At 39.9% G+C, this 27,908-nt stretch overlaps 1 protein-coding gene across 1 annotated transcript in view; it reads right to left on the reverse strand.

Annotated features, from left to right (window-relative positions):
* The window catches only part of LOC113406304 (E3 ubiquitin-protein ligase HERC2-like), a 216,767-nt gene that overhangs the window by 148,821 nt on the left and 40,038 nt on the right, over positions 1–27,908 (reverse strand). The window contains exons 4-10 of the mRNA XM_026650394.1: positions 25,099–25,236; positions 13,565–13,784; positions 11,119–11,219; positions 6,639–6,795; positions 3,143–3,253; positions 2,010–2,181; positions 1,190–1,363 (exon numbers count right to left, since the gene is read on the reverse strand). Coding sequence (XP_026506179.1) covers positions 1,190–1,363; positions 2,010–2,181; positions 3,143–3,253; positions 6,639–6,795; positions 11,119–11,219; positions 13,565–13,784; positions 25,099–25,236 — 1,073 coding nt within the window. The remainder of the gene's footprint in view (positions 1–1,189; positions 1,364–2,009; positions 2,182–3,142; positions 3,254–6,638; positions 6,796–11,118; positions 11,220–13,564; positions 13,785–25,098; positions 25,237–27,908) is intronic.

Below are 27,908 nucleotides of genomic sequence, written 5' to 3' on the forward strand. Positions count from 1 at the left end.
AGGTAGTATCTTTTATTGGACCAACTTCTGGTGGTGGAAGAGACAAGCTTTCAAGCCACCCAGAACTTCTCTTCAGATCTGGGAAAGGTACTCAGAGTGTCACAGCTAAATACAAGGTCGAACAGATTGTGCTAACTGCTTATGCTAAACTATCTGTTCGATCTTGTATTTAGCTGTGACGCTCTGAGTACCTTTCCCAGACCTGAAGAGCAGTTCTGTGTAGCTCAAAAGCTTGTCTCTCTCACCAACGGAAGTTGGTCCAATAAAAGATATTACCTCACCCACCTTGTGTCTCTAATACCCTGTGACCGACATGGCTTACAGAATATACCATAAATATTTATAGCAAGTATGTAGAAGAGATCTTTCAACCAGTGAAGTTATATAAAATTTTGGGGGTTTCTTTAAATTGCTACTATACCAGAGCACTCTGACTTAAACATTTAAGAAATTTGGTCTTAAACCATTTATTTTGATGGGCACTGGGAATAGTACATTTATGGGGCATGATCACCCATAGGTTTTGGGGAATGACTTGCTTGTCATTCTGTAGAAATCTTTGGCAGATGCAAAGAGCAGTAACAATGGGCTCCAGAATAAGCCACATTCAGATAACCCCGGTGGTACTGGGAGGAGGGGATAAGAAGAAGGGAAACAGAAGACTAAGATCCCAGGGCTCAAAAAGTAGCTTGGAAAACAAAAATAAAGAGTGTAAGGAGATTCTCCTCATTCCACTGAAAGTGTTAAACTCTTTGGTACAGTCCGTACATGTTTATATCCACTACAGGAAATCGTTCAGATATTACTCCTGAACTGCTTATATAACTTTGGATTCTTTTAAACTGAATTACGGAAATTCTGAAAAAATTTCTAACTGTACAGGGATTTCAGTCTAAAATTATACCTTACCTCCCTGGTCAGATACCTCTCATTTGGCTATGGCCAAACATGAGGAAAAGAGGCAGGGAGGTTAAATACTCAGATTACTATAATCAGACAACTATGCATTATGGAAACTCACTTTAGACACTCTATATGAAAATACTTTAAAACCAATAGTTACACTTCTCTTTGTAAGTAAACTGATGATTTATTAAAATCATTGAATGGTCTTTCTTGACAGTTTAAAGAGTAAACTAATTGTCCATCTACAAACAGAATCCTTTTATTTGCGATTATATGAGATTACCTTATGAGATGTAGGAGAGCTACACTGTGGAGGCATACATGGAGTGGCCAGGCGATCTAAGTGGGCCATGATCACAACTGCCGTTTGTCGCAGATCAATTGCTAGCTCGTTGTCCTGTGGTAAAGTCAGGTACCTCAGAAAACTCTCATTGGGACTCAGGGAGTAGGACAGCATCTAAGAAAGCAAAGAAAAGCAGTTAAAAATAAAAAAGTTAAAAACAGGAAAATATTCAGAGTACTTTTTACACGCCCCATACGTTCTTTTCCCTTATTTCTCTAGAGACAGATATGGCATATTTTGTGGATACTCAGCATCTGTAATTCCTATTGAAGTTAATAAGGGACTCAGCATCTGTATATACAATTCCTTCCTCATGCAAGCAATAATTTCAATTATTCATATACACTGAGAAATTGATGCTACCTTTGTATCAATTGTGCTATTCTGTACTTCCCAATAAAATTTAAGAATGTAATAATGTTTCAATCAAATTAATGGGAAAAGTTAAATGTTCAAGAAAATTAATCCACACAGAGTTGTAGTACCACATAAAAACTATTTCTACAACAAAATCTAAAATGCAATATTTATATAAACATACTGCAAACTTCTAATCTGCCATCCCGAGAAAATGCAAAATGTACATACTGTAATACAACAGTTGTATATGTATCTCAATGTGTAAATTACTACTACAAAAGTGGAGTTACAAACTTTAGAAGAGCAACAATGAGCATCTATACTTGATTGCTAAGCAACATGACACAAATAATTGGATACTGGATAGAATATACCTCATAAATAAACCAAACACATATACCTGAATCTCATCCTCGGCGTTAGGTATGTCTTTATTACAGATTATGCTCTGAAATCTTTGCAGCAAAGGTAGAAGGGGTGCACTTGTTCCTTGTGCAGATCGCTCATTATCTGTTTCTCTTGTTCCATTATCCCAGAGTTGAAGCAGCAACATAACAGCAGACAACATTTGGCTGAAAGAGTAAGTTTACCATCCTGTTGTAAGCACTCCTACAGAAGTTATTTGAAGTTCTACATTAAATCAAATTTTAGAAGATGTGCATGTTTAGTAGTATGTGTGTGAGGGTATTGGGCAGAATCTACTCAAAGCTAGCTCACTTAAAATTTTTGCTTAGTTTAGGGGGTTTTTTCCCCCAACAAACAAAAGTGTCAAAGTGAAGTATAGTTTTTGAAATTTTGGGGTGTTTTTTTAGTTTTGGTATGTGTGCAAGTTTTACCTTTGATTATTCAGTAGTTATTTAGAAAACTGAGCAATCTGTTTAAAAGTTGTGGTTATAGATAAACTTTGTAAGAACAGACTAAAAGTATCCTTCGCTGGTATAAATCAGCACAGCTCCATTGACTTCAATGGAACTATACCACTTATACCAGAGGAAGATCTGTACCAAATGTCCACAAAAAAGTATTTCAAGATAGTTTTAATGAGCCTTCACCTCCTTTCTTGCAAAGTTTTAGTTACATAGGAATTGCTATTCTGGCTCAGAACAGTGATCCATCATTGACCACAGACAGATCTTGATGATTCACAGAAATATGAAAGAAGTCTTCTAGCAGAAAATTATGTAATAGACTGCTCACTAAAATATGTTTCTTTCTAATCCCCATCAGTTAAATTGGCTTAGACCCTGAAGCATGAGCTCTTAGTATTCCCTAATTTTCTATCTATATTTCATCCTTCATCATTACCCTTCATGATAGGAAATTATGGTTAAATCCTGGCCCCACTGACATCAATGGGAGTTTGCCATTGACTTCATTGGGGTTAGGATTTCACCTCTAATCATTACGGAGAGGACCCATAGGTGTTGCATCAAAATGTTAACATTGAACTAATACAAACTAAATGCCCAGAATTGCTCAGAACATTTTAATAGGTACTCTTGTTTGAGAGCAGAAAAGTGCTTCATTTCTCACCTTAGTGTGCCCCTCTGCACTGCCAACTCTAACAATATAGCAAGTGCCAAGTGCTGGTCTTGTAATGGAATGTTTGCTGGCCCTTTAGAACTTGGAGCTCCATGTACATCACTATTTAAAAAACAAAAAATACTTGAAGATGCAGAAATTAATGTTTGCAGCATTAACACATTACATGAGGTTTACAAAGAAACCACTGGGAAAAAACAAAACACATCTGCACAACTATAGTATCTACAAGGTGCTAGATGATGTCAACATTTATAGGAAGATTATAAGCTTCTGGGGCAGAAAAATACCTAGGAAGATATGGAGAAGATGAAGCGTAAAGTATTGACTCTCTTTTGGGGAGGTGCAGAGGTTTGTTTTTAAAATAAATAATCATCCTCAACTCCCTTGTGTATTTCGGAAGCGATACTTTTCAGCTGTGCTGATAATGGTGCCTGTTTCAATCCACGTTATGTGTGTGTTCCATTTTTGGAAAACAGTGAACAGCCAAGACCAAAAACATCTGTATCAGGTGACCTAATTACTACGGTTCCATTTGACAAGAGACCCAAAAGCCATACTGGCACATACAGCATCCAGAAGCATCCTTAGGTCCACTTCCTCTTGAGTACTGCACAAGTCTTGGACTTAACACTTCTACTGATGATGCACTTTGCTCCTTCACCATTTGAAAAGCCTTAAAGCAAGAAGCACTGCTTATGTTGCATTTTGAACCATATATTCACAGAGGAATTTTACAAGTGATTGCTTATTGGATGCCATGTTTAGAAACTTTTTCCACAGAAGCACAGGGCCTCCACCAATCACCTGATATTTCCCATATCCAGAGTCATCCCTTGGGTAGGGCAAATCAGGGCAACCACTCCGGGCCCCACGCTTTGGGGGACCCCATGGGCTGGTGCGATTGGCCTGCATGGTCGGCCCCAGAAAAGACGAATCTGTCACTTCCGCCCCGGGTCCCGCAACCCCTAGGGACAGCCCTGCCCATATCCAACCTTAAATCCTGTCCTGCACTCTCTTTCTGCAGTTTTCAGAGTTACTATTGTCATATCTGTCAAAAAACTTTGATTAAAGAATTAGCTTTTCAAATCTTTGGGGACCTGCCTCAAATACGCAGCAGCCAATTCATCGAATGTGTGGAATTTGTCTCCAGCCATCATTTGTATGACAGCCATGGCATCCCATATATACACTGGAGGTTCTTTGTTGTATGCTCTTAGCTCATGGATTCTTTCAGATTGAGATTCCAGCTGATGCCCTTGTTCAGTTTTGTCTGTTCTTCTCATTGTTCCATCAGCATGGAAGAGGGACACAGTCAGCACAAGTCTTATTGGGTGACTAAGAACAGTTGACATTGAAACATCAAGTGCACCTCTCACAAATTTCTTCATTTGTTCTTCATAAACATCTGCTATTTTCAGCAGAGACTTCTATACACCTGACATTACATGTAGTCCAACAGATATGTTGATAAGCACCTCTGCATGCAATTCAGGATCAAATGGGTTTGTCATATTGTTGATGACATGGTTGGTAAGAGCTGTAACATGCTCTTCGTCCCGCTTCAGTGCATAAGCGAGGACTTGTCTGTGGACTTAATCTTCACTACTTCTTGTTAGGCTACTTCTTTCTCTCATAGCTTTTCCATATTCATAATATGAAGCTGTGTATTCTCATCTCTAACACTAATGCTGACCTGTGCGTAAGTGTCACTGAATTAAAAAGCCAGTTTCTAGAACATTTCAAAAGCTAATACTGCATGCATAGGCAATTTACAAATTAAAACCTTCTATCAGGCAAACTATATGCTGCACTGTAAGTACAAAAACTTACAAATGGAGAAGCATATTAGGAATTCATGTACATTTATATCTACCCACTATGCAGTGTAAACTATGAACCTGCAATCTACTGCTACTGGTGCACAACCCTCAGGGAGACTGATCTGCTCAGCAAATTTCAATTGCAAATACAGAAAACTATTATAATCTCTTGTGAAATACTTTGATAATTAAGAATAGCTTCTTCTTTTTCCTTTATGCCGCTTTTCCTAGTGAGGGTCACGGCAGTGGCATGGAGAGTAGGAGGACCAGACTTCCTTTTCCTCCGCAACATGTTCCAGCTCCTCCTGGGGAATTCCCCAGTGTTCCCAGGCCAGCCAGGAGATATAATCCCTCCAGCATGTCCTGGATCGGCCTCAGGGCCTCTGCCCAGTGGGACGTGCCCAGGAGAATATGCGATGTGAAAACATTTCATGTTAAAATATTGCAAAATGTGATATTCACCATTTTTGTCACATGCTAAACAGCTTCATTTCTGGGAAAAAACATGCACATGCAAAAAATTCTTAATACGTTGTCGTTTTGGTAGCTTTGACCAATAACCACCATGTTAAGGTGCTAAAATTAAACAGTAAAAACTGTAGTTGCAGTCACGTTGCAGTGTTTCTGGAACTGTGCAAAAAATAACACTCTCTTATTTTGAGTACCACTGTTTCACCTCACCCACAGCGTTACAGAACCACTTGACAGTGCCACATCATACCTCTTCTAAACATACATAAAATAAGCTTTCAGATTATATATGATGTGGGTGTGTGTATGTCGGATACAGTCAGCTCCAAAAACACGGCCCTTTTTGGAGACCTGCCACACACCAACTGTGTGGATCCCAACATCCCAGCCCTGAGCAACATAGCTATGTTGGAGGAAGTTTTTAGTCCAGGTCTGTAGTATTAGTTTTGTATTAACATTGCTTTCCCATTTCAACATTTGCTATAAAATTAAGATGCAAACTGGATCATGTGTGTTCATTTGAATATGCGTCCAAGTGTAATTTAAACTCAATATTTTTGTACAATTTAAACTAAAGGACAATGTATTGTTCAGTATGCAATTCTCATTCACTTTTACATAACATCTCATTAAAGATTATATATGTGCTAAGTCTGAACATTAAAAATAGTCCATTTAAGTTACCTAAGCACAGTACATCTGAGCAATTTTCTTTGAATTATGTAAAACAAGGTCATTTCGAGATAGCGATACTCTAGAGAGAGCCCACATCAAGCAAGTGGTACGTGTGTTTGTTCTCTATCTATCTATATACCTCTACCCCGATATAACGTGACCCAATAGAACACAAATTCAGATATAACGCGGTAAAGCAGCGCTCCAGGGGGGCGGGACTGCGTGCTCTGGCGGATCAAAGCAAGTTCAATATAACTCGGTTTCACCTATAACGCAGCAAGATTTTTTTGGCTCCCGAGGACAGCGTTATATCGGGGTAGAGGTGTGTGTGTGTATATACACACACACAGCATGACTGTCTGTCTACGACTTGCTTGATGCCAGGGTATCAGAAAAGGAAACTACTCTATGTAGCGCTCAATTTACCAGAAACTATTTTTGCTTAGCCATCAGTTGTTAAAAATTCAGACTCACCTTTCAATGCCAGTTCAAACAAACAAACCAAAAAAACCACTTACCCAGTCACAACAGACCTTAGGAATTTAGTAGCTCTCTCCACAACTTCCAACCATACAGATGATACAGTCCCTTCATCAAAAAGGGATGCTTCCGGTAGTGCTCGTAGTGCATCAAGAGATTCTTGTAACAATTCACTGCAAAGGTCTGCATCCTCACCTACCAGCCAAGATAACATATCAGTTACCTTACAGTATGTACTAGATAGCTAACTAAGGGTACATCAATATTTTCTCAAAATCATTCTGAGTGTGAACTTTAGAAAAAGCAACTACAAACCACCAAAACTGGTAAGTGTATAAAGTAGATATATTATGGATTAATTTTCATAGAATAATTTTGACTGGAATTTTAAGGAGTTGTATAGCTAACCATCAAAGCACCCCACAACACAGTAGGACTAATTATTCCTAAATCATAGGCATCAATAGGAGTCTCCTCAGTTTCCCTGACAGCCTGTCCCATTATTTTTTATTCTAGACACAAAGTTTTAGTATTTAACTTTCATTCATCACCTGCACCCTAAAAACAGTTACTTTTAAAGTAATTCAGAACCACATTTAATCAAGCTGAGTAAAGATTATGTCCAGGCTAGAGGGCAGCATATAGGTTCAGAGCTACTAGCTCCCTCTCTGGAGGTGGACAGAGAAACAGAAAGCAGAGCAGAAGGACATCACTACCCCTTTTTGAAGGAAAGGAGGGATGAAAGCGATTACTCTTCCTGTTAATCAGAGAGGATGACAGCCCTTAAAGGGGCTTGTATTTGTCAGATGGAGGGGTTTTGTTTTTTCTTCTGGGGTGAATAGAGCCCATAACATACTAACTAGAGCACTGAAATCAATAACCGGAAGGAGCTAGGGAAGGAGAGCCCAAAATTAAATTTCCGGGGATAAAACCCTGTATTATTAACTGGGGCAACTGCATGTGGGGAAAGTGTCAGAACTAATTTATTGAAGGGGGTGTTGATATAGCAACACATGTGAAACAGATATGACTTGGGAGGGAAGAATGGCTCCGGTGCTTTTCATCCTGTCTTTCAGGTTTTAGTCCTTAAGAAACAATGTCACTGACTAATAAGACTCACTGTGTCTAGCTGGTTTTATAACATCTTCTGCCTATTTGTAGACTGTTCCATCCTCCCTGCAGTCCCTTCCACCAGATGTAACCAACCTACTTCTTCACTCTTCCATCATACGTCTAGTTTTTCTAACTCTTACACTCAATGAAGCTTCTACACTCAGAAAAAACTCAGTCATCAATATTTATTCTGATCAATTTAAAATGACCAAGAAATCTGTTTCTTCATCATTTACATGAACAGCTGCAAAAGGTTCGGAAGTTAGAATCATCAGAATCAAAATCAGTAGAGTAATGGAATATGACAAACAGTATTTGATTGGTGTTCAAGGACAGGCCATTCTCCCCAGAGCTTTGGGCTTTATAAAAAAGATTATCTATGCCTGCTCAATATATTACTGGTCACCGACCTTGATCAAATTACTTTTTTCCCCCAAAAAATAATGCAATTAGTCCAACCACCATGTCCCTTTATGGAACAAAACAACAAAATAAAGTTGCTTCAATGCTTTATTTCAAGGAACAGCAGAGAGAACATAAGACAAAAGAAATACTTTTGTGAAAGTTATGACTACTTCAAATTGTGGGATTTTGTTGTGTTTTTGAACAAACTCCTTTTCAACCTTACAGTGCAGTTCTACTCTGAAAAGTGGCACCAGTCAGTGTACATCAACTCAGTGGTTTCCATTTCAAATCTGCTGCTTCCCAAGAAGCCTTCTTCCTGCCCACCAAACTGTCAATCAAACTCACCCTAGGATCTGAAAGTCAACATTTTTCTTTCCAGACCCATATCTCACCACCAGTAAATAAGACCTGAGGAGTATTATAGGTAACTGAAGTGTACATCATTGTGCACCTCAAAGCAAATAAATTAATGGGAGACTAACAATTCTGTGGGATGTACAAACCAGAAAAGAATGCAATTCACCCTCACATAGTTTTGCTTCTTAAATGCTAATAGGGAGCAAACATTTTTTTACGTAAGGGGGAAGGACTGTCAGAAACACAAACAGTTATAACATGTGTAACTCACATTGAAAGTCAACAGGAGTTAAGACTGACGTTTGTGCTTTTGACAGTCTTCCCCTAAAGATATGGCTTAATTCAAACTCAGAACTGATGTGTACAAAGAGATACAATTTTGTTTTTGTTTTACCTTAACCACACACTAATGTTGCTAGTACAATATTTATCTGAGTTTACATTTGTGAAAACTGGCAATTATATCCTATCAGGTTACTTTAAGTTATAGGGCAAGTAAAGTTCTACAAGACTGTTCCCAACGGAGACTCCTGTCAGCCAAAGATATTTTTACTCCCTGGTAGGGCACTAAGTTTCACATTCATATTTCTTTGCAATGTTTTCCTTTAAGAATAAATGCTAGTTTTTTTAAAACTTGCCTGCCACTTCCCCACCCTTCCCCCTCTCACCCAAATCACCTGAGTTTGGCAATCCGGGGCTTAATATATTAGAGATAGTGCTGGTAGCCACCCATTAAAGTTGCAAGTCCCTACTTTCTGCGATTGCTGCTCTAGGGCATGGCTACACTTGAAACTCCAAAGCGCTGCCGCGGGAGCGCTCCCGTGGCAGCTCTTTGAAGTGCGAGTGTGGTCGCGGCACCAGTGCTGGGAGAGAGCTCTCCCAGCGCTGCAGGTACTCCACCTCCCCGAGGGGATTAGCTTACAGCGCTGGGAACATGGCTCCCAGAGCTGGGGCACTGTTTACACTGGCGCTTTACAGCGCTGTAACTTGCTGCGCTCAGGGGGGTGTTTTTTCACACCCCTGAGTGAGAAAGTTGCACCACTGTAAAGCGCCAGTGTAGCCATAGCCTTAGGCTGTGCCAAGTATGGACCCAAGTAATGGAACCAAAAGAGAGACTCTTCCTTCTGTGTTCTAAATGTCCCACTGCTGTGCCCAGGCAAGGTGGAGGAGGCAGCTGCCTGATTGAAATGCAGAAGGTACAAGGGCCAGACATTGGAGGAACAGGGATAAACTGGAACAAGGAGCTTGGGGGAGGCTTGAAGATCGGCAGAGGGCTAGAGAGAAAAACTGGAACTGGGATGGGAGGGAACTGCTATTAGGAACATGGTGGGTGGGAAAACAGACTGGATGAGGAGCAAGGAGTGGGAGACTGGGACAGAAAACTAATGGGGTGGTTGAAAAGGAGACAGAACTGACAAGGAGCTTGGAGACGGGGGAGAACTAAGACTGGTGGGAAGAGAGGTTGGGAGAAGTATATGGAGTGCAGTGAGATCAGACAAGGAGCCTGGGAAGGGAGGAGACTAGGATTGGGTATGGAAGGATACTGGCACTGATTTGAGAAACCAGAGGTGTACAAATTGGGAGAAGGAGCTGGGGTGGGGCAGAAGAGTGTGCTCACTAGAGAACACTCTCCTCCAAAGCTTGGAATAGAACCCAAAATTCCTGAGTCTCAATTTCTTGGCTATCAGCAAACATCTATGAAACTCAAAGGGAAAAAGTGTCATCCTCTAGTGCTGGTCTACATAGCAGTATTAGGCTGTCATCCTCTATCAGTTACCCTATGAGCTCAAGGGGCAGAGGTCTGTCAGGTGAACCTAAAAGTTGCAATCCTGATGATGACAAACCATGTGTGTGTCAATATAATGCCACATGATGGCATTTTTTTCAGTTTGCCTTCTTTAAAATCCTAGAATATTACACAAAAATATATTAGAAACATACTTAAGACTGCAAAAGAAATGTCAGAATTAAGGCGACTGTGCAACCTTAAGTCAGCCTCCTTGTCCCTATGCCTTTTGGTACAGTCTTTATTTACATGATCACATGCTGTTTTTTCCATAGAAACTCAAACCTCATTCAGTGCACAAAAGGGACCTGCTCTGGAGATGAATCAGGGTTGTGTAGTGAAAGAGGCTGTTGTCTGTAGGACCTCTGCTTCATTTGTTGCAGAGATTAGAAAGTGTGTAGTGAATAAGGCAAGGGACTGCAAGAAGAAAAAGAATGGTTTATTATTAAGGCAGTTGAATGCTGCCCTGGAGAACTGGATTCTATCTCTTCCTCTGCCACAGAACTCTATGGTACGCTGGACAAGCCACTTAAACCATAGTTATTAATTGGGTGTTCTTCATTTTCTGAGACCCTGACTCGAGACCCTGGAGCCAGATTTGCAGAAGTGCCGAGTACTCATAATCACAACTGAATTAAATGGGATCTATCCCTTGCACATATGAAGTGCTGCATAATGCTAATTACTCTGAAAAATCAGGTCCTAGATGTCTCAAATTGGACACCCAACATTAATGGACTTTTACCTCAATCTTTCTCTGGCTCAGCTTTGTGACCTTAAGAATGTTCTTTTAAACCTAGTTTGTGCATGTAATTATACAAAATAAGGTAAACATAAGATTGCAAAATGGACTTTACCTGACCTCCAAGCTCTGCGAAGGAATGCAAATGCAAATGAAAGTGCTGCTCTGGATCCCACTCGTGCAAGTCCTTCTACACCTTTGCCTACAGGTCTGGGACTAAGACAAGAAAATTTAAAAATTCAAAATCCTTTCTTGGAGAGAGAAAGTTAATGCTCTTTAAATGTTAACAGCCAAGATTCGTTTCCATTGTCCAAAAAAGATCAACCCCATCCACCAAGAACCTTGGTTTAAAATAAGTCAGAAGCTAGACTAATATCATGTGTGTTACCTGTTCCTAAATCTTACCACTCTTGTTGATAAGAAAGCTCTAGTTTTAGGCCTCCTTACAGAAAACTGAGACTAAAAAAGTTGTACTTGTTCAGTTTTGTGACCAATGTAGAGTTAGTGTTAACCAACTAGTGAGAAGACTCTAGTCATGTGAAACTGTCATTGTCCTGAAGATTTTCTCAGAGCTGGTATGTTCTATGACAAAACATCTTTCAAAAAATTTTAGCTTAGGCCCCAAATGTGGGCTCTTATTATCAAGGTGATTTTCAAAAGCCTCTATGAATAAAAATATTGAAGTGTTTTTGTTCTTTTTATAAAAAAAATCAGAAGCTCAACGCTACTGTACTTGTGCAAGAGAACTACAAGTTGAAATTGATACAATAAATGAAAGTGACTAGGGTTATCATCCCAGTGAATTCAATAAAGGTAACAACATAAACGATGAAAAGTAAGTAAAAATTTTATATGTTCATTTTTAAATCCCTAAAGCATTACAGATTAAAATATTTTAATGTGTTAAATATCCCTTTAGTGATTTTGTAATTCTATGTACACAATCATATATTTCTGCTAAGGGTATGGTGTTGCATTTATAGTCTGCTTCAATCTATTTTCCAAACAGTTTTCGTTTTCGTGCAAATCCAGCTGTAACTTTTGTCTTACACTTTTAAAACCAGGATTCGTACATATTTTGACATGACTGTTCACACCTTAAGAATGCCACTGAAAGACAGCTATTAAAATAAGCTTTCTACAACAGCACATGCTTTTGAATGGTCCTCTTGCAGTCATGTTAAGGGCTGCAGCTATGATGTTACATCTGGGATATCTTCTGTCCAGCACTGTATTCAACCTGGCTCTGATACACCTTGGTTAATCTGTGCCCAACAATCTCATAGGGATTCTCTCCCTCCAATTATTGATGCTAAGCTCTAACAGTTTTTTTGTTATCTCTTTTCCAATTAATTTTTGTGATGTGGGTCATATTAACAATGCTTTTATTTGCGAGTTCAGTAATGGTTACAGAAGGAGGCGGCATACATTTAATTTTTCTTAATAGCATTCACTAAATGTGAACACATTTCTGCTAACCTTTTTATTTTTATTTGTGAAATCACATTAAAATAAAGAAGTTTCACCTTTTACTTGCAGAATGAGCAACCTCCCCCCACCCCACTGTTTCTCTTAGAAAGAATGACAATCTTGTCCTTCCTTTTGGTTGCACATCAGGGATTTGACTGCTTCGGTTTGCTGCCCCAATAAAATGGTTAAATTTTTTATACTGAAATTTCAACAGTGTGATTTTTTAAAAAGTGTTGGTCTATTTAAGTTATGTCTGAGGCCAAAAGATTTCTTCAAGGAATAGAAACAGCCAGACATTGGCACATCATCATTGCTAGATCACTCATAAGTACTCTTTCCTTTAAATACATTCCTGCGGAGGAGTATAGAAATTAATCAGACAAATAAAGGCTTTCAGCACTAACAAAGGAATTTCAATTTGAATTGCCTCACACTCTTGATCAAATACAACATGCCCCTTCCCTCCACTGACACCTGGCCTGTGAACTAGAATTAGCACATTTATTTACAGCAGGAAAGTAACTGCACTGTAAGTACAAAAACTTACAAATGGAGAAGCATATTAGGAATTCATGTACATTTATATCTACCCACTATTTCTTGTTCAGTTATTGTTTTCTTTGCCATCTCTGCAGCTACTCCCTTTTAACATTTTTTGCCCGTGTCAAGATAACACATGACAAGGAAAACTATTTTTCAGCCCTGTGCATGTAAGTATATTCTAACAACACAGCTACTAATGTCATTAGAGTCATATGATCTCCCTTGACGTAAATTCTGAAACAGGCCTGACCACAGCTAGCTAGAATGACACACAAGAAACATCTTGGTGAAAATAGTATTACAGCTTAGAGGAAGTTTCTGCTATAGGAACATGGTGTAATGCAAGCACGGGGCAATATTTAAGTGTCAACCAAAGACCAAAGCCACTGCTTCAGAGATACATACAATACCTCTGGTGCTTGTATTAAGTCCAGAAGGGGGAAAAAAACCAGTGCTAAGGTCTCCTACATTAGTGAAGTCACAAACAGATGACATCTGTTTTAAATTGATCCAGCAACAGAGCAACCTGCTTGTCCTGATCTCATTACCTTTTCTTGTCCGCAGCAGGCAGAGGAATACTACTGCTTTTCCACTTAACCTTGACATTCTCCTGAAGAACAGTTCTGTTCAATGCAATGAAATATCGTTCCAGAACAACTAGCCTCTGCTTCAGCCGCAGAGCCGAAAGAGTTGTCGTGGCAGTTTGTGTGGCTAGAACTTGCTGTTCCTTCACCAGCACATACAGACACTCTTTCAACTCATTCACATCTAAAAGAAACATGGCAGAAAAGTATTACTACTGTGAGACAGCAAGATGAACACAACATGTAACCGAGTTCACAAATATGAAAACAGGTAAACTGAACAATCTGAGGCGACCAAGCATTCTAAATCTCAAACGTTAGTAAGACAAAGACGACTATTTTTCAGTTTTCAATTTAAAAAAAGAAAAAGGGAAAAAAACAGCACAGTTTAAAGTATGTCCTGTGCCCTATACAAGTATATTCTAATAATATACTACTACTGTCATTACAGCTAAATCTGACTTTACTCCATAAAACTCACTTGTCTTCTTACATAAGGGACAGGCACGTGCTAAATACTCATAATGTAATCACACACTGCACGTAACAGATATGTAGAATAGCAAAAGATAAGGTTATTATGGAAAAACTATTTTCTTACTTGTATGAATAAATCTGAATCTTAATAGTTCATTAATGTAGTCTCAATATGTGGTATAAAGTATTTAAGTGTTCTAAATAAACCACTTAGACAGCAAATTTCTATCATCTAGCAGACCTTGTGGACAGTGCTCTTATGTGCAGCCAACAGCCTTATATAAGGTCTGTTGCTTGCATTTTATGTGCTGATATACATTCTCTTATGTTTCTTAGTATTTATAAAGCAACTCTCAGACGCTCCAAGATCACTGCCAAGGACTGCTGATCTTACAAAACAAGAAGTGTTAGAAATTAAAGCGGATCTTGAGAACACTGCCAAACAAAACATGTTTAGAGACTGAATGTGCACTACGCTGTATCACTCACAAAGAGTTTGGAGCTGTCCAAACAGAAAAGACAAGGTCAATAGCTCAAGGAGCTCACAATCTAATGACAAGAGAGTAGGGGAAAGGAACACGCATACTGTAAATAAGTATGAACATGCTTAATTACTATGGCAAATTTCAGTAAAGGTTATAAAAAGTTTCTTAGCAGGCTTCCCTTCTATCAACTGTCTGATCACTAAAGGCCATTTCACACCGCTTTTCACTAAATTACAGCACCCTTAATATTCTCCAGTCTGGCCAGTTACCTAGCTCCTAGTAACAAACAGAAGTATTTTGTTTTAACAAATTTATGAGTATTTAAATCCAGATTATGACACAGAAGAACTCCTCACCCACAGTGCAATGGTGTTTGTGCACAGCAGTGAACAACAGTGCTAACAGAACTACATCTGCACTTTGGGGAACCCCATTTCACAAAACATTCGTAAGAACATAAGAATGGCCATACTGGGTCAGACCAAAGGTTCATCCAGTCCAGTATCCTGTCTTCCAACAGTGGCCAATGCCAGATGCCTCACAGGGAATGAACCAAACAGGTAATCAAGTGATCCACCCCTTTCGCCCATTTCCAGCTTCTGGCAAACAGAACTAGGGACACCATCCCTGCCCATCCTGACTTATAGCCATTGGTGAACCTATCCTGAAGGAACATATCTAGTTCTTTTTTGAACCCTGTTAGAGTCTTGGCCTTTATAACATCCTCTGGCAAAGCGTTCCACAGGTTGACTGTGCATTGTGTGAAGAAATACTTCCTTCTGTTTGTTTTAAATCTGCTGCCTATTAATTTAGTGACCCCCTAGTCCTTGTGATGAGGAGTAAATAACACTTCCTTTTTTACTTTCTCCACATCAGTCATGATTTTATAGACCTCTATCATATTCCCCCTTAATCGTCTCTTTTCCAAGCTGAAAAGTCTCAGTCCTCTTAATCTCTCCTCATATGGAAGCCATTCCATACCCCTAATCATTTTTGTTGCCCTTTTCCAATATACATCTAGCACACCCCTCACATTACCGTCATAACAGTTACATGAGACTCATTCAGTATCACCTCCCTGTAAATTCAGGTCTTTGCAATACAGTACATTTTATGTATTGCCTCTCTTTTGTGAGCTGTCTTTGCACACGTAGCAGCAAATTCAAATGATCATTTCTATGATGCAATGTGATATGGCATTATGATGCAATGCCATATCACATTGCAAATTCATGTCTAATTTGCTGTCAGCTATCACCCCATCCTCATTTTCAGCATTATCTTTTCAGGTTTTTCCTTTCCCTTGTGGGTATATTCAATTCCCTCACCCCTACCCTCCCAAAAAAAGTATTTTGTATGTATTCATCTTCATTATTTATTTAGACATTAAAATGCTCCTAGCCCTGGATCCTGGCATCTTTAATACCTTTTTAAAATTATCAAAAAACCAGCAGCAACCTGAATTATATTCACCTATAATTAGATCTTACAACTAAAGAAAAATAAGGAAAAATACCCCATCTTCTCTAAATACTAACCATTATGCAACTCACACCTTGCCAAATGTCCCCTTAGAAATGTGCTCTACAAATTTTCTTTCAGGAAATATACCATACACCACAAGCGATTTACAAGATGTGAAACGTCTACATTAATCGAGAAAACCAAAATAAAAGCTGCTGCAAAACACAGAATATTGTGAAGTGAGATGCACTGAGACTGTGCGCCAGGCTACTTACTGATGTAACCATAGCACCCCAACCTTTATTTTGTAAACAAAAACAAAGAAGGAACATCTTGTAGCACATGGCCTTCTGTATTTCAGAGTATCATAACAGAACTTCTTGTTTGAGACTGGCACGTCAGCTTTACTTGCTGCCTCCCGTAAACAATCTGAAGAGGTAAAATCAGTATTCTCCTTACCCTCCCCAACAGAAAATCCTATCAGCTTCCAAAGGCTAACTCAGAGATGCAGCAGTGAATTTAAAATAGCCGTCCAAGAATAACCCTTCTGATTTTAGTAAGATGATTTTATTAACTGTGGCCTTTTTGACAGCTGATTTAAATATGCAGATTTAATCATGCTCTGACCTAACTTTCCCTGCTGGGTTTTCCCATGTACTTTTAACTACAACCCACCTACCCTTCCTTTAATGGTCATGGAAGAAGAATAAAGCACATGCTCAAAGGAACTCTGGTTGTGATACAACATGGAAGGGAATTCATTTAGATTTCCTTGTAAGCATCAGTAAATGACTCCTACATTTGGGCAAATCCGTTTATTCTTTCAATCTAAGTGTTAAGCACTTCTGAAGCCTGTCCCCTCTGCCATACTCTTAGGGAATAGCCACTACTGTATAATTCTTGACCCGGGACATAGGATCTATATAAATATGGCAACTGGTGCCAGACTCAGCAAGTCTACAGAGTAATATTCAATTAATGGGTCATTCATAATTCCTAGCACTCAACAAAAATAAATTGGGGCAGCCCTTAAAGCGACTTCTAAGAGAAAAAATAGATATAAGTTGTCAGAGGGAAAAAAATCCTTCTATTCCAAATGACACACAAAAACAATGGAAGTATATACAGTGATAAATTCATGGAGGTGTCCACAGAGGAGAGCTGGAGATGTGATATGGTCTGATATGAAGAGGTTTGAGAACTTCTGTTGAATTGCCAAGTTTAGCAAAGGAACCTACAGCGTATACGACGGGGGTACATTTCAACCTATACGTACCCAAAAGGAGATCAAACAAACCTTAGAAAAGAAGCTACATTTTAAGAATGTAGCAGCAACACATGACTACGCTTGCAAATACATATTAAATAATGAGTTTAAATTAAATAGAACAGGGACATTTTTTCCTCAAGGGTAACCAAGCTTCGGATTTTCCATTCTTATAGGTAATGGCTGAGTTTGCCTTACTGGAATTCAAGAAAAACTGGACAGTTACTTGGATACCAGTTGTCTCGAGATATAAATGGGATTAAATGCTTAAATAAGACAAGTCTTGTTAACTTGAACATTTTCCACAGAACATTTTCTTTTAACTTCTTCAGGAACACTGAGCAATGATCAACCATTAGGATAAAGTGGACTGTAAGACATTACTAGTTTCCCGCAATAATATGGTAGGGTGTTTTTGTTTGCTTCGGGGGTAAGGGTGTAAGTGAGGAAAGGAAAGAATAGGCACTCACAGACTTTCATCCTTCCAATCATCTCTATTTCTGAACCTTAGCCTAACGAAATTCATTCTCCTAAAGATGGGATATTAAGTGAGCAATATTTTTCCTATTAATTATCCTTTTTACTATAATTTTAAAGATGATTATAAAAGGATATATTATTCAATTACAGATTTTTTTAGTAACTATTTTGTATGTAGATAAGGTATTCTGACTTAGTCCATTAACTCACTACTAACAACCCATAAAGCGTGGAACTTCCAGGAAATTTTCCTCATAATCCAGAAAGATTTGAAAACTGTTGCTACAATGTGTGTATCTACGATATCTCACTGAATCCATTCTGGTAATTCTCATCTTCCCCAGTGGGCACTGCTTTTAAAGTGACTTCCTGATGCAATTAGCTTTACTAGCAGTACCAGAAAACAAGACACATTAGTATCTAAAAATAGATAACTTGCCCCCATACACCTTAAATCCCCTGGAGTCCTGTATAAAAAACAACAGCTTACAAACTCTTGACTTATTAAGTCACTGCTGGTACAAACCAGTTTTGACTACACAAGGAAGCTATCAGTTTTATTTTATTTATACATTTCTTTTTCATTTAAAGTGAATATGCTACTGCTTATTCCTACCTTTTCTATTTTATGCTATTGAAGGATGTTAAAAAAAAAATAAAGTCATAAATTCAGAAAAGTAGTATTTCTGCTTAAACTCATTTAAAATGTGAACTATAAATCTGATTTCAAATACTGAATGGAACTGGAATAAAGTAATTCTATCTTTGTGTATATGTAGGATTTCATGCTTTAATAAAATGTAACGTGACTGAATTAGGGACTTTTTTCCTTACTTTTATAGCTGAGCTTTTACATGTATAAGTGTTGTATCAAAATTTTTGCTTTTCTTTTTAAAGAGAAAACACTGTCAGATGACATCAAGTACATGTATGGAACGAGAACTACATTTAAAGCAAATAAAAATAGCTTAATTTAGCTTACTGACTGTAGCTTTATTTCTTCAACCTTTTTCTTAAAGCATGTTTTATGCTTTTTTCTACAAATTGAAATGGCATTTAACTTCAGGAGAAAAGTTGCACTTTTGGACTTAGAACAGTAACAAGCTATATAACCCATTATTATTAATTATTATTAAAGTATTATGCAAGTACCTGAAAACAGGTTTGTAGGTAAACCGTGTCTGATGAATTTGACTATCTAGCTCTTCATCACATTTTTCTAAAATTAAAATATAAATATCCTTATGAAGACAAGGACAAGCAGAGGGCAAAAAACTGCAGGTACTCTGTTCACTACATCCATTTAAGAGTAGTAAGTTAGCGATAAGCTAATATATATCAAGTCTGCTAAAAAGTTTATTAAACACAGCCACACTCTTGTGAGCTCCACTATGTAGGCAGCTGGGCAATTTAAGTTAAAGTTTAGGTTAGATACATGAATTGGGAGTTAAGACCATATAAAGCCTCTAATTGAATTCAGACACCATCATCATTTGCTGGATAGAAACACTGAAAACTGACAGTATTTCTAAAAAAAGTCTAGAAAATGCATTTTTCAGTGTATTGTATGTATTCTTTTTCGGGATTCATTTAGTGACTTTAAGGTACTATAACCACTGTAGTTTTTCCAACTCCCTTAATAACTATCAGCACTGCAGGACTCTGCAGATTAATGATATCACTACGGGGACACCACCATCACCACGCTCAGGCACAAAATAGACTGAAGAAAAGGAAGGGTAACAAGAATGAAAGAGGACAATGTATAAATAAAGCAACACAAGATTAAAAGGCTACTTCTCCAACCCAAAAGAGGTTTTTGTACCACTATAGAGAATGTTATTTTCCTCTTTTCATGTCCAGGAAAGAGAGCAGCTGCACTTATATATACACCTTTGCATCACTGGAACCTCAACAACAAACATTACAAAAAAAATGTGTAATTTAGAAAATAAATGAAAGCTAAGGTTTTAAGGAGAAGCAATACAAAAATTAGGGTGGGTCAGTAAATAATAAAATTAGGATTTTTCCAAGGGAAAGCAAGGCAAAAGGCAGCTCTTCTCTCAAACTTAAATTAATAAAGACTCAATGTAAAATTGAAACACAGTAAGAAGCCACTGAGCAGTCAAATATGCATGTTATTACCAAAAATATCTAAGATTTATACTATGGTAACAACCAAAAGCCCTAATCAGAAGGGCCTCATTGTTCTGTATGAATATGTATTGACCATTGCTGCCCCAAAAACAGGGCTCATTCTAATTTACCTGCTGTTCTGGCAGAGTAAAGGGCTTTAATGTAAATGACAAACAGCTACAAAGTGTTTCTCCCCCACTCAGGCCTGTGCCAGTAAGATCAAAGCCAAGAGCACTACTCCCCTAAGACATTTATAGAAAGGCATTTTCTATCTATATTCTTAGTAAATATGGTCTCAGTCTTGTAAAGTTACACATACAGGCGGTCCCCTGCATCAGCACTGACTTCAGTGCAGCTTTGCACAGGTTCACGGGGTCTACCTGTGCACATCTTTTGCAGGATGGGGGGACCTATATTATTGCACGGTGGTAAAACCATGGCTGTGGCTCAACTATGCTTAGAAATGGTTTTATAATGTAAATGGTGCATCATAAAATTGACTAACTATTGGCAAAGGCTCACTGACAGCACAGTAAACTTGACTGATTTTGTGGGAGGTGAAGAGACTGACCTTAAACCCCTCTTTTATAACAATTGTTAAATATCTCCATGCTTGAAACAGGCTCCAAACTCCAAATTTCCCACTGCATATTAGCAGTTGAAAAAAAAAAAAAAAAGGACAACTTAAAAAGAAGTCACACTATCTGAAATTTTGGCTACTGTTGCACAGAATACCACTTATTTCTTAAATAAGAAAATTTCATTACTAGATTTCAAAGCACTTTGCAATCTTTAAGTGCTATTATCCCCATTTTACAGATGAGGAACTAAGGCACTGCATACCTTGTCCAAGGTCATCAGGAAGTTTGTGGAAGAGCAGGGAACTGAATTCCAAAGTCCTAAGCTAGTGCCCTAAACACTATAAAATATAGAAGAGGGAAAAAAGTTCTACTTTTCAGTTTGGGTGCCTGTGCACTTGACAACTTTGTGTGGTCAAAGGCTAGCTATTTGAAAACGTAGTCAGTTTCTCCCATTTGTGTAGGGTCTTTCACACAGTAACAAGAGAGCAAAGTAATTTTTAAAAAAGGGGGGAAAAAAGCAATTGTAAAGCCACAAAAATTGGCAGGACTCCTGAAAGGTAGCTGTTATATGTGTAGCTACTTTTATCTAATATACACAAAGCTAAAAATATGCTTTAATTCATATTAGAGACACCGATACTACAGCTCAATAATAATGTGCATAACAAGGAGTAGTTATAGTCTAAAGACTTGTCTACACTTGAAAGTTGAATTGCATTAAAGTAGGGTATGATTTTAAAGCACAACAGCTATTCTAGCAAAGCTCCATTTTGTAAACAAGCCGTAACATATTAACATTATAGCAGAGTGAGAAGTCTGCTATAATGAGGACTAAAGCATGGATTAGAAAGATCTCATTCTTTAGTCCACTACCGCACCAAGAAAATTTTAAACACATACCCCTCTACCTCTTTCTCCTTCCTTTAGGATCCTACTCCCATTTTAGATGACAAAGACCATGGTCTACAAACTTTGGTCAATACAAGTTACATCGGTGTACAGATGCCAAAGTTTGTATATCACGGGAGGGCGGTTGTGGAGCAGCTCTCTGCTGACTGAACAACCAAACAAATGAGTTCAACATGGAGCTGAGCAGTTGAGGGTGGTTTTGAAAGAAAACTTTAATAGTCAGCTGTAGTAGCGTTCTGTGCTGGATTATTCTCCAGGCCTGAAGTTTTGGGTTGTGCTAGAAATTGCATAGCACTTGCTGTACATTTATAAACATTTCAGATGATATTTGTTACTAAAGCTATGAATTATGTGGTGCTTGCTTTACATTTATAAATATGACTGGGTGTTTTCTTGAACCTATGAATTCTGTGGTGCTCTACATTTACAAGTACTGGGTGCTCTGAATACCTTTGTGCCTTCAACAATAAATGGTGTGAACTAATAAAGATCATTTTATTTTCAAAAAATGAAAATTTATTGACTGGCAAAAACAATGTGCAAAACAAGCAGCAATGCAATATAAACTGTAAACATAAATTAATGGGGGAATGAAATTGGAAAGGGAGCAAACATTTCTATCCATTTCAGTGCACATAATCTGTTGTAACTTAACATACACCAACCATGGTTCTCACACATCAGTGTATGTGAAGCTGTCGTTTTCCCCAGGCTTAGAGAGGGAGGAGTGCAGAACACGGGGGAAGTAAGGAGCTGCTACCACAGAGTTCTCTAAGGACTGCAATAGGTTGAGGAGTCTGAGTATTTGGACCTGTAGGTCAACTTGGACCTACAGCATTTGTGTTTGCTGCTTGAGAAGATCCATCATGTCCTGGTACATCTCCCTCTCCTTTTCTTGGGCCTCTCTTCTGTCTGCTCTGTCCTTCTCCCTGTTGTCTGCCATGAGGGCTCTCAAGGTCTTTTGCTCAGTCAGATGCAGCACTGGCTTGCAGGATTTCACTAAACATGTCCTCCTCAGTCTCCTCATCGGGGCACCCCACAAGGCTGAAAAAGCAGTTGCTGCTGATAAAAAAAAAAAGGTATCATTGGACTTACAGTCACAACAGAAAGGAAAAGATCAGCTTCAAAACTCCCTTCCTTTATTCCCGAAACAACATTTAGTAAGACATACTTATTGATACTTCAGCTTTGAAGCACCGCCGCACAACACTGCTCTCCAGTTCCAGCTACAGTGAGTACAGCCCACCAGAAACAAGAAATTATAGTTGAATGAAACAAAATTTTGGGGTCTCTATTCTATGGGTATAGGTAGGGCCCTACCAAATTCACGGTCCATTTTGGTCAATTTCACAATCATAGAATTTTTAAAATAATAAATTTCATGATTTCATCTATTTAAATCTGAAATGTCATGGTGCTATAATTGCAGGGATCCTGACCCAAAAAGGAGTTGTGGGGGGAAAGGGGTCACAAGGTTATGGTGGGGGGGGGGGGGGGGGTTGCGGTACTGCTACCCTTACTTCTGAGCTGCTGCTGCCTTCAGAGCTGGGCAGCTGGAGAGTGGCGGCTGCTAGCCTGGATCCCAGCTCTGAAGGCAGAGCCACCGCCAGCAGCAGCGCAGAAGCAGAAGCAAGCCCTCAGTCAACAGCCGCCACTCTCCAGCTGCCCAGCTCTGAAGACAGCAGCACAAAAGTAAGGGTGGCATGGTATGGGATTGCCACCCTTACTTCTGCACTGCTGCTGGGGGGGGGGGGGGCGCCCCGCTGACGCTGCCTTCAGTGCTGGGCGCCCGGACAACAGCCGCCGCTCTCTGGCTGCCTAGCTCTGAAGGCAACATAGAAGGGTGGCAATACCACAACCCCCCTAAAATAACCTTGTGATCCCCTACAATTCCCTTTTTGGTCAGGACCCCCAATTTGAGAAACACTGGTCTCCCCTGTGAAATCAGAATAGTATAGGGTAAAAGCACCCAAAAGACCAGATTTCACGGTCCGTGACGTGTTTTTCATGCCCGTGAATTTGGTAGGGCCCTAGATATAGGAAAATGGCACTGAATATTGGCATGAATGTTCCAGATTATGGTGATTTTAGCAGATCTCATTCCTGTGGGTAACAACAGCAAAGGGCTCAGTTTCTGCTAGCCTGTTTACTGCAATGGTGCCAGCCAAACTCACCACAAGGGTGGCCTGGGAAAGCATCCTACCACAGAGAAAGAAAGAAAATCGGCCATCCCTTGAAACCTTTGGGAAAGGATTGAAGAGTATCTCCATGAAAGTTTCACTGAGCTCTCTCAGGAGGCTACAAGGGGCATCCCTATGTACATAAACAATCTGCTCCCCGTTGCCCCCTCCATAACCCAACAGGGGAATGAAAAGCACATACCACATCCACCTCTGTTTGTTGTAATGCTACCTCTTCCCATGTGAGTAAAACGATGAAAAATCAACACCTGTGTCATGACAAGTGGCGATGTACCAGGTGCCACCTTTATATTTAAAGATTGTAAGGGAAAAATGCATACACACACTTACCCAAGGTCTCTTTCTCTTTATCAGCATCGTCATTGCTGGGCTGATGGATTTAGCTACATGGTGGTGAAGTTTCAAAGAGGTCATGGCTTGTGACATCACTGGACATACTGGTGAGTCTCCTCCCTCCTTTTCTTCCTCATCCTCCCAGCTGTTCATGGCAGGGGTCTGTGTCTTAGGCTCTTCTGAAATATCCAGAGCAGTCTGTGGGGCGCTGGTAGAGTCTCCACCAAGAATGGCATGCAGTTCATTGTAAAAGCAGCTGGTCCACAACTCAGCACCAGGTTGAAAATTGGTCTTCCTGCCATAGTTCATTCGCTTTCATGAGGTACTGCTGCTGAAACTTCTCATACCCCCTTGCCAGCATCCTTTATGAAATTTGCTCATAGATATCCACATTTCTACAGCTCATCAGTAGTTGTGCCTGCACAGCATCTTCTCCTCACAGGCCCAAGAGATCTAATACCTCCTGTTTACTCCAGGCAGGGGAACCCATCTAGTGCGTGCAACTAGCATGGTCAGTTACACACAGCCAGGGAGAGCTGCGAGGTGGGCAATCAGGAAAAGGCATTTCAAAAAATGTGGGGGAGATTAAAGAAGGGGGTAGCCTCTGGTCTCCACGTTCCCTGGGCAGAGCATTTAAGGGGAATGGAGCATGTGGGACAGCTCCTAGAGAACTATTGGGGTTAACACAGGTCATACAGCATCTATACTTCCACTGCATTGACCTCAGTAGGTCAGCCAAGGCTCTCCACTGTTCAGGGAGCGATTTTACTGCAATCACCATAACAGTGTGCTTACGTCTGTTGGAGACCAATTTAAATGTAGAGACTTGCACAAATAGGTTGACACGAGACAATCTAACTTCATAGTGCAAGGTACAATAGTACACTGATGTAGTAAAGTCTGTCCAACTCTCTGGACACACCTGAAACAAAAGCTCAGAGAGGTGTGAACTCTCCTTGTTCATGTTAATGAAGTTAACACCAAAACCTAAAGATGACAAATTTAAATGTCAACACTGTTAACTATTTTGCTACTGATCATTTAGCCTAGCAGAAGTATTCAGCTAATGTGACAAATGCACTCAACTTATGTGTTTGATCCAATTAGTTCTAATTGTTCCAAGTACTTAATGCCATAAAAAGAATTACTGAAACATTCATAATACCTGGTTGTTTACCCCACACCCAACTCTCAACAATCGATTTGGCCCTATAAGTAGGTAGTGGAGTTTCCTCTTCATCTTTCTTTTCTTTGTCATTTTGTTCTTCCTTCTTTGATCCAGTCTGGCATTCAATGCTGTCATCTAAAGAAATAAAAAATTGAACCAGTTAAGCTATTTTTGAAAAAGAGATCCATCCATTTATTTGCCATAGAGTACCTTTCTAACCTAGAACCAAGGTCAAACTCTGTCCTCAAATTCACAGCACTACTGTCATAAAGAGTGAGATGAGAAAGAAACAAATGCTGATTTAGCTGCCACAGGTGCTAGGTTTCACATTTCACTAGACAACGTGGTGACCATTTTTACCTAGAAATCCATAAGTCACTGTTAAAAATTGCACTGAAGGGTAAGGATTTTTCAACATAATAGAAACAGATGGTAAGCCTACTACAGATTGTTTTTATTGGTATAGATTTTGTTTCCAATTATTGGTATTTCACATCAGTCTACTTAGATTACTTGCTTTCATATTCTATGGACAACATGACAAACAATTTAACAGGCAACAACTCTCTCTGTTTCAGTGTCAAAAGTAAACCCATACAAGTGGTGGTTACTCTAATTTTATGCATGATGTCTATATGTAATTATATACACATTCATTGTACTAAACGTACAACCAAAATTAGACAGTAAGAGGACCAAAAAAATGCCACCACGGCTAAATAGAGTGATGGAGGTCATTGGAGGCAAAAAAAGCATCCTTTAAAATTTGGAAGTCAAATCCTAATGAAGAAAATAAGGAGCACAAACTCTGGCAAGTAAAACAGAAAAATATAAGTCAAGCCAAGAAAGAATTTGAGAAGCAACTTGCTAAACACAAAGAAAGTAATAGTAAAAAACATTTTTAAGTATATCCGAAGCAGGAAGCCTGTCAAACAGGCAGTGGGGCCACCACAAGACTTACAAGGTGTAGTGGATCACCTAGAGCCAGGACATTTGAACAGACTGCACGACAGCAGAGCTACATGGCTAGCAGGGATGACTGTAACCAGCACCAGTGGGAGGTTGCAGGGGCGGGGTGTGAAAGGGAGTCCTTTTCTATCCAATGCTGCAAATCATGACTGTGGGAGGGACCTTGGCAGGGTTTGGGGAACTTGCCCACTTCTCCTCTCAGGGGATATATAGGGGGAGGGGAGAATGGTCACTTACCCTTCCCCCCGAAGATCAGGAGACACCAAACCGAGTAGGGTAACAGATCTAAGATAGGTGGAGGGGGGACAGGGGGAAGTGTCCTAGGAGCTGTGTCAGGGATATCTGGGGTAAACTCACCTATAGAAGTCAGTGGCATTACACAGCTGTTGCAAGCTAACCTTCAGTTATTGGAGCAGCTGGGAGCTTTCATGGGTGGGGGGGGACTGGAGATGGTAATAATGGGAGACAGGCAATAGTCCGGAAGGGCAGACCCCTCGCCAGGGGGCAGGAACCCTTAATCAGGAGCGGGAGGAGATAGCTGAGTTCTCTACAACTCTCACACTGATAGGGAATGTGAATTCATGGGACAGAATTGCTGCTCCAGGAACTACCTCCCCCCAAGAGCAGCAGGGAGAAGGTCGCCACTTGCAGGGAGACGCCCAAGATGAGCACCGCCCAGATCTGGCACCTCAGAATGCTTCCCACGCCCCTACTACCTATTCCCTCCCGCACCAAATTCCCTCCCAGAGCCTGCGCCCCGCACCACCTTCCGCACTCCGAACCACTCGTGGCTGTTCCTCCACCTAGGAACGGCAGGGACATGTCACAGCTTCCAGGGAGCCACGCAGAGCCAGGTAAGGAGCCTGCCGGCCCCACACCAACCGAACTATAAACCGGACTTTCAATGAAGATCAGAAATGCCGGTTTATAGAGCTTTCCTGTTGGTAAAGTGCCGGATAACACAGCTTTTACTGTAATCAGGAGGGCATAATACATTCGGCAGCATGGCTTGATTTAACTATGATGAACAGCTTAAATTGAGGGCAGCAACACAAACTGTGATCCAGTGTGAAATACTACATCATCATACACCATGATTAGAGTGGATGACACCACAGGGACCTGTGCATTCCACAGCACACCTGCCAGAAGCTGAAAATGCTGGGCATTTAATGAAAGTAGGTGTTTTTGTAACATCTGCAAATGTAGGCATGCTTGCCCAAACAGCCCACAATTGCTAGAGCAGGCAGGAAAGGCCACATTGGGGGAAAAAGAATGAGGGATAAGTCAGGTGCTGCCCACAGACCCCTCGGGCAGGAGCAGGGCATGGGGGCCAAGGCACAAGAAGGGAAGGGGAGAGCTGAAAATGAGCTGTACAAGATCACCATTTTCAGTTAAACTGGAGATGTTAAAGGTGCGCCTTTGGATTACCCTAAAAAGACAGATGAAGCACATTTATGAGGTGGGTTTACTGCGGGGTTTAGGACCCGCTTCCTGGGGAAAGAAGTCATGTGATGTCAAAAAATCTGACGTCCTTAGTGGGGAAGGGAAAGGGGAAGGGATAGCTCAGTGGTTTGAGCATTGGCCTGCTAAACCCAGGGTTGTGAGTTCAATTCTTGAAGGGCCCATTTAGGGATCTGGGGCAAAAATCTGTCTGGGGATTGGTCCTGCTTTGAGGGGCAATCCCTCCTGAGGTCCCTTCCAACCCTGATATTCTATGATTCTATATTAGATTACACAAGAATTAAAGGAGAATAGAGTAGCAGAGCCATTCAATCATTTACCAATATGGAACTTGCAGATTTCTCCCCTAGGCTTGGTCCCTAAGGCGGCTCTGG

This window comes from Terrapene carolina, unplaced genomic scaffold (genome assembly GCF_002925995.2).
Source record: "Terrapene carolina triunguis isolate 2854851 unplaced genomic scaffold, T_m_triunguis-2.0 Scaffold25, whole genome shotgun sequence".
Taxonomy (NCBI): domain Eukaryota; kingdom Metazoa; phylum Chordata; order Testudines; family Emydidae; genus Terrapene; species Terrapene triunguis.